General features: G+C 39.2%; 1 protein-coding gene across 4 annotated transcripts in view; it reads right to left on the bottom strand.

Annotated features, from left to right (window-relative positions):
* FMNL2 (formin like 2) overlaps nt 1-15,265 on the bottom strand; it is a 367,782-nt gene that overhangs the window by 52,584 nt on the left and 299,933 nt on the right. For all 4 annotated transcript variants that reach the window (XM_074363666.1, XM_045504947.2, XM_010967870.3 and 1 more), the window contains 3 exons: nt 9,266-9,374; nt 5,646-5,722; nt 3,530-3,623 (listed from right to left, as the gene is read on the bottom strand). In XM_074363666.1, coding sequence (XP_074219767.1) covers nt 3,530-3,623; nt 5,646-5,722; nt 9,266-9,374 — 280 coding nt within the window. The remainder of the gene's footprint in view (nt 1-3,529; nt 3,624-5,645; nt 5,723-9,265; nt 9,375-15,265) is intronic.

Genomic DNA, 15,265 nt, shown 5'->3' with positions numbered 1-15,265 from the left:
ATCATACATTAAAATCTATCAAAAGCTAAAAAATACTTTCCTTTAATTTACAGTTGAATTAATTAGAGGTGGTCAAATAAGACAGAATGGATTTGTTGGATCAAGAAGTAGAGGGAGAAAAAATCGTGCTACATACTTAAGATGTGTGGTCTTTAAATATGCTGTTAGCGTCTGCTACCACACTGCAGCAGTATGCTCAGTTACGCTCTGCCAATGATCCAAGACCAAAGGGTCTGGCAAGCTAACGCATGTTACTTTATCTGCAAAAATAGATAACTGATGTCTGATGTCAACCACACCACCACCCTACGCCACTCCCAGCCGTGAAAGCAGGGATAATCCCTGTATCCTTCTTAAGAAGATGAATGGAATCCCAATGTCCCAAAGCAATAAAAGCTTTAAAAACCATCTTACGGAGGGCAAAGACTTCTTTGGCCCGACTCCCTAGTACCAAGGTACCTGGGATGGTGCTCTCTCTGCCACGGGCAATTCAACAGGCATTTCTCACAAGACCCTATCTGCACAGGCATCTGAGATCATAAGGACAACTTTTCTTAATCAGCAACAGCTGGCTCCCAAACTTCCCTAAATCCAGAAGATTCCACTGACATTTTTGCTCAAATAATTAAAGAATACACTTTTCACTATGATATATCAAAAAAAAAAAAAATCAACTCACATAAAGATAGGCAAAAAGAAGAAAAGGAAAAGATTTAAAAAACTCTGGCCTGCGGGTAGCTTTATGTTTTTGTTTTTGTTTTAAAACAAGATCAAAACAAACTAATGCTTCTTTCATCCTCAGACTCAACAGGTAAATAAGGCGATGATCTGGATGATCTTTTGACCTGTCCCTAAGAATAAAGTTTCTAAGGAGCATGCTCCTACTCTGTCCCCACACACATGGCTATTAGGACAGTCCTCTTCTTGGGCTGCCTACATGGACACCACGGCTTGAGGTGAATGCAAGCCAGGAGCACCCACAGAACCAGCTCTGTCCTTGTCCCTTCTCCTGCTGGCATGGTTTGTTTTCTCTAAGATGCAAATGCCTGTCCAAGGAGAAATCAGAACTTAAACACCCACCATAATTCCTAAGAAATTACAGAAATGTGGTTAAAGCTCTACAAATTCAAGGTCAAAATTTAGCTTCTCTTTACTACTAGCCAGCTATTAGATTTAGCAGGAGTACATTTTTTTTTCCAACTAAGCACACACTATGCCCTAAATGGCTAAATCCCATACAATTCTGACACCAGACAGTTAAAACTCAATTCTGCCAGTATTTATGTGCAAATTATGCATAGGAAAGGCACTCTACCTTATTTAAGAGAAAATAAATTTAACATTCATCTCATGAATTACTGGCTTTAACGCATACTGATTCTATGCAATTATAATTTTAGGACATAATTTGACCTGCAGTAGTAATCAGTTGCTTGTTATAATGTGGCTTTTATTATAACAAGGATCACTGATAACTGTATAGTAAGTGCTTCCAGCGTGGAGAAGATTTTGCACGTGATACATTCAAAATATGATCTAATGATAAAAGATTTGAGAGTGATATTAGCTTTATATGCTGTTTTACTTTCATATTTGACCCATCTACCCAAACACATATCTCCTTATTTATAAACATAAGTTTTATGTACTGATGTATGATAATATAAAAACATTCTCTGACAAGTCTTATCTCTACATTCTCCATTTGTTTTGGAAGCCAGAACATGAATTTAAAGGTTCCCTACCATTTTTCATCATTTTCCTGGAACCCAAATCTTTTCTCTACGGTTGAATATATTCGGTTCTGTCCACGGTTGCATTAGCAAAATGGATAATATCAAAATCTTAAGGCACTGGGGAGAGGAAGGCAATGCAAATAAAGGGGCAGGAGGGCTGTTTTCTCTATGGACTGCAGCGTCTTTGAAGCCTGACAGCCCATGTACAGGATTATGGGTGGCTCACTGGTACATCTGTCAGTGGGGGTGGTGAGTCTAATTAAGGGGGTACAGGGTGGGGAGGGGCTCCCAGATCCTGCCTAATACAGTTTATCCCTCAGCAGATTCACACACAACTGGGCCCAAACATCACCAAAAATGGAAATTCAAAATCAGGAGCACCAAATCTTGACCCTGGCTCTACCACTATTCTGACCACAGGACCACGGGCCAATAATATATTTGACATTTTAGTTTATTCTTCTGTAATATGGCAGTATTAATATTTGTCTTATTTGGTTCCTGTAGAACCAAATGATTTAATGTGTGTACCTGGCACAGCCCTTGGCACACAGTAGGACTTCAATAAATGCCAGCTCAGTTCTACTCCAGAGGCTCCCAGGAAAGATAAGTGTCTGGAAGTCCTTCTGAGATCTGACTTTTAATCCAGGTTGGGTTTTTTGTGTGTGCTGGTGGGGGGTGGGGGGAATTGAGGGGGATTAGGTTTATTTATTTAATTTTTTTTCTAATAGAGGTATTGGGGTTTGAACCCAGGACCTTGTGCATGTTAAGCATGTGCTAAGCATGCACTCTACCACTGAGCTATATCCTCCACCTCCACCCCCAGTTTGGGTCTTAATCCAGAAGCATCTGGAATCAAATGGGATTGCCAGGATAAGGCACAACCTGGCTGATGGTCCCACTGTAAGCTGGGGCTCCAATGTCTTCAATTACTCTGGTAACATCCCACCTCAATGTAGCCTCAGATGTTAGACACATTACTAGGGGAGGCAGCCTTCTAGACTATGTAAAGCTGCACACCACCACCAAGGGAAACTGGCTACGATTTCCGTAGTGATACCCTGATACTCTGGTTCAAAATCCTTGGTGTCATATTATCTTCGTGTAACTGTTTCTTCTTTTGTAGTCAATTTAGTTTCCATTTCAATCAAGCATGCCCAGTGGCTGTTGTTTTCCTGTGACCAGATCACCAGATTAAGATGACTAACTGCTAAAATCAGTGTCTGTATTTGATATGTTTCTCATCGCATCCAGCAAAGCAATGATCATACATCTGATCTGAGGAAAATAACTACAATGAAGGAGTTGGTGAAATTTACAAGGTGGATGCTCAAGTAACAACCATAATGAAAACTTCATACATTCAACAATATCTGCTTTCAAACTTGGCTATTCCGTGTTCTCCAAAGGAAAGCGAGTCCTGCAAATAGTTTTTAACTCTCCTTGGAAATGAGACACCAAGGGAAGCTTAATGCATCCACTTACAATATTTAGACTGAGTTCATTACTTCTCCCTCAGTGACATCTTAGATAATTTACTATTATACCCTTTAGGCCCTAGAATAAATGAAAAGGTAAATCATGGTGATGGATGTTAACTAGACTTACTGTGGTGATCATTTTGCAATATATACAAATATCGATTTGTTATGCTGTACACCTGAAACTAATATAATGTTATATGTCAATTATATCTCAATAATAGCACACACACGGTAAACCATTCTGTTCAAAGATGTCCAAATAGAAGATGTTTGTGTGAGCCTTCTTTTTAAAACTATAGAGTATCCTACCTCCTTAAAGTTGTCAAATGCTGATAAAATGATTTCATGCCCGCCTCTGACAAGACAAACAGCTGCCAACAATTCTAAGACAAGGGCTTTTGTTCTGTCAAAACAAGAAGAAAAAAAATACACAAATCAGTGAAAGTGAACGAATTGGCTGATTCTTCTAAGATGAATATGATAATAAAATATTTGTCCATGTATGTTTTTTCAAACTTTTACCAACTGAGGCATAGTTACATTAAAGCCACGTGCATTTTCAAATCTTCACCAACTTCCACGTACGTGACTTACCGAGGGTAGCAAATTTGGAAGGCATGTTTCCCTCTCCCAAGACTACAAATTACTCACAAATGAAAATTAATTCTGGGAAGATTAAGTCTTTAGTTCTATCATCAGATGACTCAGTGTATGCTCAGTGTACTATGGTTGGAAAAGGGTTTTTACTAGCTAAAGACAATAGGAAACACAAGACTATTCAGGGAAACCACCCACTGGTTAAATATTTTCTCTGGTTTTAATAGACTCATGGATGTAGAAAATAAACTGTGGTTACAAGGCAGGGAAGAGAGGTGAGGGGTAAGGGACAGATTAGGAGTTTGGGATTAACAGATACACACTACTAATATAACACAGATAAACAACAAGGACCTACTATTTAGCACAGTGAACTATATTCATTATCTTGTAATAACTTAAAATGGAAACAAATCTGAAAAAGTATATGTATGTATATGGATAGCTTAATCTCTTTGCTGTACACCTGAAACTAACATTGTAAGTCAACTACACTTCAATAAAAATAAGAATTAAAAAAAATATTTTCTCTGGTCCTAGAGTCAGAGGTATAACATTTGCCAAAGTTCAAAATCAACTGAAATCAATGTCCTACATTTCAAATCTGCTAATTTGTGATGGCTCCATAAAAATCCCCTACAACATGCAAATTTTAATCATTTTTCCTCCTGTGCAGGAGATTTGAAAGGAGCTGGATTACAGCTGTGCTAATACAAGGGTATTTTCTCTGACTGAAGAAAACAAAACTCCATCTGAAATATTTTTAGAAGGAGAACCTTAGGGATACTATCTAAGTTTTCAAATACAACGTCAAGGACAGCGCTGTTTCTTCACAGTAAGATTACTTCAGTATTTCATCTTTTTTCTGGAATAAAAGCTATTGCCAACCTCTAAACGAAGAATGTTCTGATAATTCACAATATCAGCTGTCTTAAGAAAAATGAATAATGACCTCCCCGTAGTAAAAGCAGGAACAAAGATGTGTGACTACTTGGGGTTCTGGTAAACTAAGGAAGCAATCACAAAAGTGCGAAAGCTTTTAATCAGGGGAAGTCTAAAATAATAATATTCAACATTTAAATAGGATATACAGTTTGCATTGCACTCTGAATCAGAAAGGATCTAATTTATAATCATATTTTAATTGAATTAAGTTTTCAGATACACAGTCTATATAGAGAGATCTGATAAGAGGGAGTAACACGTGTGAAATGCAGAAATGCACTAAAATGGAAAACACATGACACTAAAATAAATTGATGAAGACAGGCTTCTAGACGTCATCTGTGATGTGAATAATACATGGCACTGGCCTTTATAGGAAAGTGAATACGGAAAGAAATCTGCATGCACAGTTATTTTTATTTTGTGGGGTTTTTTTTGTTTGTTTGGTAATAAAAGCTACATGTGTAAAGGTTGCAAATGATGTGTGGAGAAGGGGTAGTGGTTTTAGTTTGCTTTCAGCAGTAAGTGGTGTGGCTAAGTCTGTACCAAGACTCTCCTGGCCACAGTCCCAACAACCTGGCAGCTCCACGCTCTTCACTCAATTTTGCTACATTTGCAAGGATGCTGAGAACCAGGCCTCAAGGGGAATGAAAGCTTGAAGTAAACAGTGAAGGGCCATAGCTATCACCAGTTGCTCAAACTCTGCCACACGTGAAAATCTAACAAAGCTGTAAATAAAATTCTACGTAGCCAAGGAGTCTGTTGGCAATCTTAATTTAAAAAGTTGTACTTGAAAGTTTCCAAACTCTTATTTGGTTAAGGGTCAATGAGCTCTCTGCTTTCCTAATTAGAGTTAGATCTGTATTTTACAAAGCCAGCTTACCTTGGATTCTTGTTGTTCAAGCTTAGTGCAATCTCATTGACAGCATGTGGATGAGACATGACCATGTTGAAACCATACTGAAATTGATATGGAAAAAACAAAGCATTAAGAGTCAATTGAGGGGACTGTTGATGTTGATGAAAAAACAAAAACCTAAAGTTTCTACCTAATGTAATTTTATACCATCATAAATGTACTTATGTCTCTAGCACATCAGTGTCTGAACATATTTCTCTATGAAAAATTTCAGGAATGATGCTATTATCAAGGCACCATATTCCCATTCTCTACGAATAAACTACATGCTTCTCTTTGTTAAAAAGGATGAAAAGTCTCCAGCCCACTGATTCTCCAACCCGGCTGCTTGGCAAAATTACCTGGGAAAGTAAACAAAATAAAACACCCATTACCCAGGACACACTCCAGGTCAATTTCTTTTGAATCTCAAGGACAGAGCCCTAGCATCTGAATTCTTTTAAGCTGACTTCACTGCGCAATGAGAGTGGACATCACCTCTAGTCCCTTCCCTGGGCAGTGGCTATCAGGACCAAAAGCCTGGGAAAATCTGCCTTGCTCTGAGGCAAGTTACTTCATCCTTCTATAAAATGAAGTAAGTTCAATAAACAGGACCAAGAATCATTCTTGATTCTTCTGAGTTGAGGATTTGTTCTTTCTCCTCCAAACTCACTCTCAGCTCACGATCTTATTTCCAGTTATGCTGAGAAAAAATAAGCAATCAGAAAAAAAACTTCCAAAAGCTCCCACCAAATCAACTCACCCACATAGATATGTGGCTTCCCTTCTCACTTCTTCCTGGAGGTGAACTCTCCCATGAGCCCAACTAAGGCCATTCCTGCACTTGAGCTCTTGATCCCATTCCCTCTCACCAACTTGAGAACATTATATGCTCCAGCAATTCTCCCACTCCATCATTATTTTTTCCCCTCTCTGATTCAATACCATTAGCATAAAAACATGATGCAAATTCTTACCTTTTTTTTTTAATGGAGGTACTGAGGATTGAACCCAGGACCTTGTGCATGCTAAGCACTCACTCTACCACTGTGCTATTACCCTCCCTTGCAAATTGTCTCATCTTAAACAACAGCAACAACAACAACAAAATCTCTCTTAATCCTACAACCTGTGTCCAGTTACTGCCTCAATTCTCTGCTATTCTTTTGCAGCAAAACTCCAACCACTTATGGTCTCCAATTCCTCTCTTCCTGTTCTCTCTCAACACTACTTCAATCAGGCATTTCATCCACTCTGATGAACTGCTACCGAGATTACCCATGACCTGCACTTGGCTAGAGCCCCTGGAAAACTCTCATGACTTAGCAGCAGCACTGGACATAGCTAAGTACTCTCTGCTCCTTGAAACATTTCCTGTACTTGGCTCCTATCTCTCTGGCTATTTCTCAGTCTCTGTAGCAAATTTTTCTTCATCTCTCTGACATATGAACAGAATACTCTAGAGTTATTTGGGACCTCTTTGCTTCTCTGTCTACCCCTGCTGATTTCCTTGACTCTCCTGCCTTTATATGTCACATATTAACTCCCAAGTTTGTACTTCCAGCCCAGAACTCCAGACCGGCATATCCGACCACCTATTTAAGATCTCTATTTGGATGCCTATGGACATCTCAAAGTTAACATTCCCCAAACTGAACTTCCAATCAGGTCTCCCAAATCTACTCATCCTGTAGCCTTCCCTATCTTAGTAGATGGCAACTCCATCTTACAGGTGCCCAGGACAAACACCTTGGAGCAGCCCTCCACTCCTCACCACAAACCCAAAGTTACTGTCTTTACCACCGAACAAAACCAGGATCTGGCCACTTCTCATCACCTCTGCTTCTATTATGCTGATCCGTACTTCCATCAACACTCACCTAAATTAAAGCAACAACCTCCTAAAAGGTCTACCTCCCTTTGTCTTTGCCCCCCAAGATCAATCCTAACACAGAAGCCAGAGTGATCATCTTAAATTCAAGTGTCAGATCAAGTCATACTTTTCCTTAGAACACTTCAATAGCTTTCCACTTATAGTAAAGCCAATGTTCTTCTACCAGCTTAGAAAACCCTACATAATTAGGACCCCATTTTAACTTCAGATTTCATCTTCTTCTTTCTCCTTCTTATTCATTCTGGCCCAGCCAACCTGACCTCCTTCCTGGGCCTTGAGCACATTAGACCTATAGTGCCTCAGGGTCTTTGCACCTGCCTCCTCTCTGCCCCGAATCTTCTTTCTTAAATATCCCTTACCTTGTTCTCTCATTCCAGTTGTTACAAATCTGATTTCACCACTCATTAGCCATATGACTCTGGGCTTCTCTATGTTTCAGTTTCCTCATCAATAAAATGGGGAGAGTAATATTACCAATCTCAAAGGACTGTTATGAGGCTTAAATCAAGTAATAGACTATAGTAAAGTACTAGACTGTAGGAAGCACTATGTGTTTGCTTTCATTTCATCACTGTTATTATCTGAAATTCTATACAGTTTACCAATTTAATTGTTTATCATGTCCCCCCTCAATATAAAGTGAGTTCCATGGGGCACTTATTTATTTGATGCTATAGTACTTGTGCCTAGAACAGGGTCTGTCTAACAAGGCTCAAAAAATATTAATAGATTGAAAGAATAAACACGCGTTTCCCTTCTTAAACTCAATCTGGCACACTTATGTTGGGTTTAAACTCTAATACATCCTATGTATTTACTGTCCATTTCAACTTGGACCCATCTGTAGCATCTCTATCAATGGAAATCAAATCCGAATTTCTAATTTGAACTGTTTGTCTAATTCTCACCCCAGTTTGCTTTTCCTAGGTTTTTTTTTGGGGGGGGGGGCGGAATTAGTTTTATGTAGGTATGTATGTATATATGTATTTATTGACTGATTAATGAAGGTACTAGGAATTGTACCCAGGACCTCATGCATGCCAAGCACTCTATCACAGGGAGCTATACCCTCCCCTCCCTCCCCAACTAGACTTTCGACGCTATGAGTTCACCCTAGATACTCCAGGCTCTAACTCCCGCTTTGTGGTTAGCATGAATCCTACACACTGTAGCCGCTCCCGGTGTTTCTCAGAGTAGGGATAATCTGCATCCATCATCTGAAGGAGGACTCTGCCTTTCTAACAAGAACCCTCCAAGTGCTTCTTATGAAGATTAGGAACCAATGAGTCCAACCAACAGTAATTGCAACTCCTTGCCTGTTCATCATATAAGCCTTTGAGAAACAATGACCTACACAGTGTGTAAGTCTGTTCATTCCTAAGGTTCTAAAGTTGTTCCATTATTGCCCACAACCAGTGGCTTACTCAGTCTTTAATAGTCACAAACATTTACCAAGTCATCTAGACAAGTTTGTCAATGTGGGAGGAAAATTTCTTCCCTTTAAGTACATTATAAGTTATAAATGCTAATTAAAAATATAAGGGCCATAAATTATGAGCACAAATATGATCCAGACCTTTTTTTTCAATAGAATCTCATTAAATCCTGACATTTATCTCAAATAGAAATAATACAAAGAAACCAAAGAGAACAAGATCTCAGTCTAATGAATTCAAATTTTTTTTAAAAAAGATCAGAAAGACAAACCTACCTGATAATTCATGATGGCACGTAAACACATGATACAGACATGCACGTCATCTTTTTTACTCACTAATCTTGAATTTTTCAGGGTTCTTCTGCTTGGCAAAGTATTATACCTACAAATAAAAAAAGGAAACTTCTATAAAACTATAGACTACTTTCTATGTGTAGGCAAATGCACTTAAAGAAAAAAAAGGACATTGTTTTCTCTACCTTTGCCTATACCTAAATGTGGATGGCAGGTCAAACCACCACCAACTAACCCATCACCACCAAGCTGTTTCCATAGACCGTGAGGCCTGCATGATTCTGTGTACTGGTAATTATCACATCAGGCCAGATACCCACGGACAGCGCACCTCAACTCTCCTCACAGCATGTAACAAATCGGATTCTACGTGAAACTCATCAATAATCCAGGCTCTCGTCAACAGGCCAAGCTAGATTTGCAGAGGTGATCTGAGACAACATGCATGTAGACTGCAGTTGTAAACAAGTGAAGGGGGAAAGCTTAGCTTATTTGCAGACCTTCTATCATCTATCCCATTTTTATTATCTGACCCAATTTTAATGGTACCTTCCCTTCCCATCGTTGCTCTCAGGAGTCCCTGCTTCAGATTTTAAGCCTAGGCCAGGTCATATATTAGCTACTGTGATATCAGCCTGTGATACTGAACCTTAATAGTATGCAAAACTTAAATAGTATGCAAATACCTCCGCAGCCTGATCCCTCACCTAAAGCCCTTTAAGGCAGCTGAAACTGAGACGGAAATCTGCCAACATTTCAAAGGGTTATGATGTTTCAAATGAGGGTTCATTCTGGAGACCCTATATTGCTAAGCCTTAGTTCTCCTTTCTGCAGATTTATGAGAGTCTGCAAGTTATAAAGCAGTGACTATGTAAGATGGTACAAGTCAGAAGATGGTAACACTGAGGGCTTCAGTGTGAGATTAAAATGACTGCCTCAGAGGGGAAACCCGGGAAAGTTTTCTCCACAGCTCCAAGCTGAAGTGCAAGCACGTTTCAAAAGTTGTCAACTCACTTCCCACAGAGTCAATGACACAAATGTTCCAGGAAATAAGCTACAGGCCTTCCTTCTCCTTGAATTAAGCTGATTTTTAAAGTTTAAGGAAGCCTAATTAATACTAACTGCTTTCAAAAGTCTCACAGGTGCAGGTTAAGAGCGGAAAACTGAATTGACAGGTATGTCTGCAACTGTTCAGCTGAACAACCCTTTTACATTTTATTTTCTATTCAAAAATTACCAAACAGAAGAAAGATGATTCTTTCATGTAAGCCTATTAAGGAACCAAATAAATTTTTGAAAAGTAGTTCATCAAGTCATTTGTCTCAATACACCTGACTGTGTAAAAACCTGGTTTGCTTACCCTGGTTTTAAGGAAGAATGCTTTGAGGACTTCCTGCTTTACTCACACTGGAAAATGACATTTTAGTAATGGAAGTTGGCCTAATTCAGTTCTGAATGCAGGAACAGGTAAGGAAACACATTCAGATTCTGGTGTTAGGAAGCCCAATGTCAGTGTCTGAAATACAACCTTAAAAGGTGCCACTTTGCCACAGCCCAAGCATGACTGCTAACACCTGGACAGAAGTCTCGCCGAGACTGGTGCCTCCGCATACAACCACCACACCACTAGTCCGACCCAGAATGTCGTCTTCGCAGTCCACACCTGAAGTTTCTTCCCTTCCTCTGCCAGTCTTCACTTATGTTAACCTCAGGTTTGTATGTCATTAGTGGGATCACTTGTTGGCTTTGTAATAGTTGATTAGAGACAGTTGTCATTTCTAACTAAAAGCAATGGCTATTAGTGTAAAAAAGTCATCTAAGGTTAAAAAAAAAAAAGTGTCATCAAGGGAATCAATCGTCATTTGCTGAATTATATTTACATGCGGTAGCAGTGACCACAGAAGATGTACCTACACAAACAAACCACTATTTAAGGAAGCTGGGCCAGGTCATTCCGCTTCACTTCCAAATAAATGTTCCTGATTTCAGAAAGGAGACCAAACTTACACATCTAATGGTGCTTCCTAAGAGGTGTAAAGTAACAAAACAGGTTCCTGCCTTTTATTTATTAATTCAGTTCTTCAGCTATACTGTAAAAAGACTCTAAGAAGGCAAAATACTTATATTATTTGGAGAAACCAGTAAAACTTGACTATAATAACCTACTTAGTGAATACTAACACAAAGGGCTTGTATTTGTTGTAGTAGGTGGTTAATCTCAAATATATTTTCTGGATCAACTTTTGGAATGTATTTAATACGAAACAGCACATGCACACTTGTCAATATTTAAGGAGTTTATAAAGTACATAATACATAAGACATCAATAAATAAAAACAATGTGTATTTTATTTATTAATGATATTCTATCCTTCAGAACAATAGAGCTAGCTTTTTTCCTGAAGTGAATGATATCTGGAAAAAAATCCATTTTTCCCTGATTTCTGGTTTATATAAAAAGAGTGAGAATTAAAGGAAACATATGAAATTGTGTTTAAATTCACAGCATTACAATAAATTAAAAAACACCACCTATAAGCAGTGACAGCAAGAAAACCATAGCACTGACAGCTGAAGATCTGTGATATTTACATCAACCTTTCCTGACACAGATGAGGAAACTGATGCCCAAAGACATGACATCCACAGAGCCAAGTACAAGTAAGAGCTGAGACCAGACCCCAGGTCTCCTCACTAGGAATCAGGACAGTCACTCTCTACAAACTGCTTCTCAGCTTGATTCATCATCTACCTATCAGGTTATCATGTAAAAAATCTACTGCCTACAGCCATATGTGCTGATGAGTTCCTTGTCAAATGTCCGTACCCTGTCTTCCCGACAGCATTTTTCTGCCTGGGTCCTATATAGGTGTTATTCCCCCTCCCTTCCAATAATGATTTCACCATACAGGATTAAGGCTTAGTTTGCAAGAACAGCGGCATCTGAGCATCTTCTTCAGGATACAGCGGCTGATCCACTTGGCAAGCAAAGTTTTCTCTTTAACTCTATCCTATATCACTTATCAGGCAAGTGAGCATTTTTTTTTAACTTAATAGGAAACTTTGCTCTATATTTTGAAATTCTCATTCTAAAAAAATTTCCCCCACTAAGTAAATGCATTCCTGATAATAAATGTCACAACTCTTTACTTCGGCAAAAACAAAGTGTTTGCAAACAGCTTAACTTAGGATCACCTTAAATGTCCAAGGCTAGATTTCAGAGACTGTGCCACGGGTCAGCACGGATACTAATCTACTCTTCAGCATGCACATTTTGTAGAGTTTGACAATTTATGTGATTAGAGATTTGGTTTATTTGCTTTAATTATCATCTGAGTACCTTATTACCTTTTTCCTTCTGGGACATGTTTTAAATTCAGCTCCTAGGCACAGTGTTGATACTATCCAAAGAACATGTCCCCATGGACCTGTTTAATAGATTCTCCAAGCTGAATCTAAAATTCCAACAGAATTATGGCTAACAACCTTATTGCAAACATTTTCCACAATAAGGACACCTGGACAAGGTGAGCAATCCACAAGAACTGGCCCCTGGTACTCTCTACCAACCATAGGAAATCAAACTAAATCTCGTGTTTAAGCCCCAAAGTTAGTTTTATTACGCATCTACTGTTTATCTTAAATGTCTATGAAGTACTAAGGGAAAATAAAAAATCAAGTGTTGCTTCTGCCACCATCTAGTTTAGGAAGCAAGAGATGATATCACTATCCCCTGTATTAAGAGGTGCTCTGTCTACAGCTAGCCCACCCCTTCTGCTGCATGCACATTCTAATGTTTAAAACGAATTTAGTAATAGTACACACACCTACACAGCACAATATGGTGGAGTGGTAACAGTCACACCCCAAAGGAGAACACTTTTTTGCAAAGGATCATACTTAAAATCCTCATATGACCTTTTCTCAATGAAGCCATATTTGATCGAGTTAGTATATATCTACTTTTGGTAAATGTCTTTAGGCATATGAAAGTTGTTTTTAAATGAAGCTCTAATTCAGCGAGTAGGTATAAAAGGACTGGACACATTTGGGATAAGTATCATAAAGGTGACATACAGTGAACGTAACTGAACATGAACTGTAACTAACACATTTAAAACACACTATCTTGTAATTCTTTGAACAGTGGAATTACAAAATACTTCCATCCATTATTTTATCTGTACTTTAAACTTTGTATAATGGATGTATATTACCTTCCAAATAAAGAAAAAACAAGTGCACAAGAAACCAACTCCTGCAGATGGTCTAGGTTTACATCCATCTAAGGACAGAAAGCTAACTAGAACATGTGATAATGCTCTCCCCACTTTAATCGCCCCACAGAAGAAGGTCTCCTAGAAGGCTTCTTATGTGGAAAGCTGGTTCTTAAGTGGAGAACCATGTTTAGAGTTTCTGCGAAGAGGTCAAATTCCACCACAACACATGTAGCAAAAGAACAAAGTATCATCAGAACAACTAAGCTTAGAAAATTTTACTCCCTGGTGCCACACACATCCACTTGGATGCCAATAAACCTGAATAAAATGACTAACAGTTTCCATAGAAAAAAGATAAGGGTAAGTGATTAGTGATCTCTGCCAAGTATACGAGTCACACTGATTCACTTAGGTAGGGCTGGAAAATCACAGCAATGATCCATCACCAATTTAAAACTCAAACAGCTCAAATGAAACTAGCCACCCCAGCCAAATACTGCATGTACAATCGTGTTAACACAGGTAAATATGATGCAATGTACTAGCTTTAAAATGGTAGATAAAGGCCTGAATCCAGTTCCCTGCTACAGCCCTTTAGGCTAAGCTCTCTCCACCTTTCGCAAGCGCTGGCCATCCCACTTTAGCTATTTGAATAAACTTTCCACAAAGACCTGAGCTTTACAGGGATTACGTCGGTGACTCAGTAGGAGGTAAGGGTGCTTCTGTGGAAAACTAATATCCTTGGCATGTGTTCCATTACAGACTATACACAGTGAAACCAATTACTGTAGTATTTTCTTCCTGAAGTTACTATGAAAGGTCACAGAAAACAGAGCCAGATTGGAGACTGTCCCCAGTTCACTGTGATACATTTAGAAGGCCCCCGTGGGAGGCAGCACTAGCTTCCTTGTGGTCTCCTATGATTACTGAGGCAGGTAAGCTCTAGTCTTGCCCCAGCTAATATGTCTCGAATGATCCTGGATTCTGTCAGCAGCTAATGGTGTATGTCTCCTCAACTGAGGCTTGAAGTTGGCTTCTTTGCTAATGGTTTTCAAATTTCAGGGTACATCACAGCTTTGTCTAGAAGGAGGAAGAGAGGCTTAGAAAGACCTTCAGCTCCATTCTGCCCCTTCTCCGCCACCTACCAGGCTGATGGTTTGATTATGGAACTCTTGAGGGAGGAAAAGCAGCACAAGTTCAAATGTCACCTAGCTAGCTGTTCTTACTGAGATTCAGCCATTTTTCCTAAATAGATGACCCCCAGGTTGTTAGAAGACTTTAATCTCTAGAGTTCCAAAAAGTTGATTCTGGCATATTTTGCCCATCTTTCCATTGTTTCTATGGATGAGGGCATTTTTCACTGACATCCTCTAATGGACATTTCCTGCCTGACACATTCACCCTGAATACATGTAACAACCCTTTCACGTTAAAGGGAACCGTCAAAAAGGTGGTGGAACAATTACAGTTCTCTGGTGACTTGGGGCTGGATCCATGAGACATTAGAATCAGAGAACTACCTCAGATTACAAAGGGAAAACAAGAGAACACAATATTTACAGAGGGAGTATGACTCAAAACCTGGACCACTGGGGTGGACTACGTGCCATCCCGAGAACCTTTGTTCTACCAGACAGGCAAGCAGAGCTCTGAAGCTCTGGACGCTTGGACACAGAAGAGGGGTTTCCCAGAGGCAGAAAACAGTCCTGAGTCTAATTTTTGGAGCTCCTGCCATTTGTGGTAAAGATAATGGGGGGG

Source organism: Camelus bactrianus, chromosome 5, assembly GCF_048773025.1.
Source record: "Camelus bactrianus isolate YW-2024 breed Bactrian camel chromosome 5, ASM4877302v1, whole genome shotgun sequence".
Lineage (NCBI taxonomy): Eukaryota > Metazoa > Chordata > Mammalia > Artiodactyla > Camelidae > Camelus > Camelus bactrianus.
Note: the sequence above shows the minus strand (reverse complement) of the source record. Positions and strands in the feature narration are given on the sequence as shown.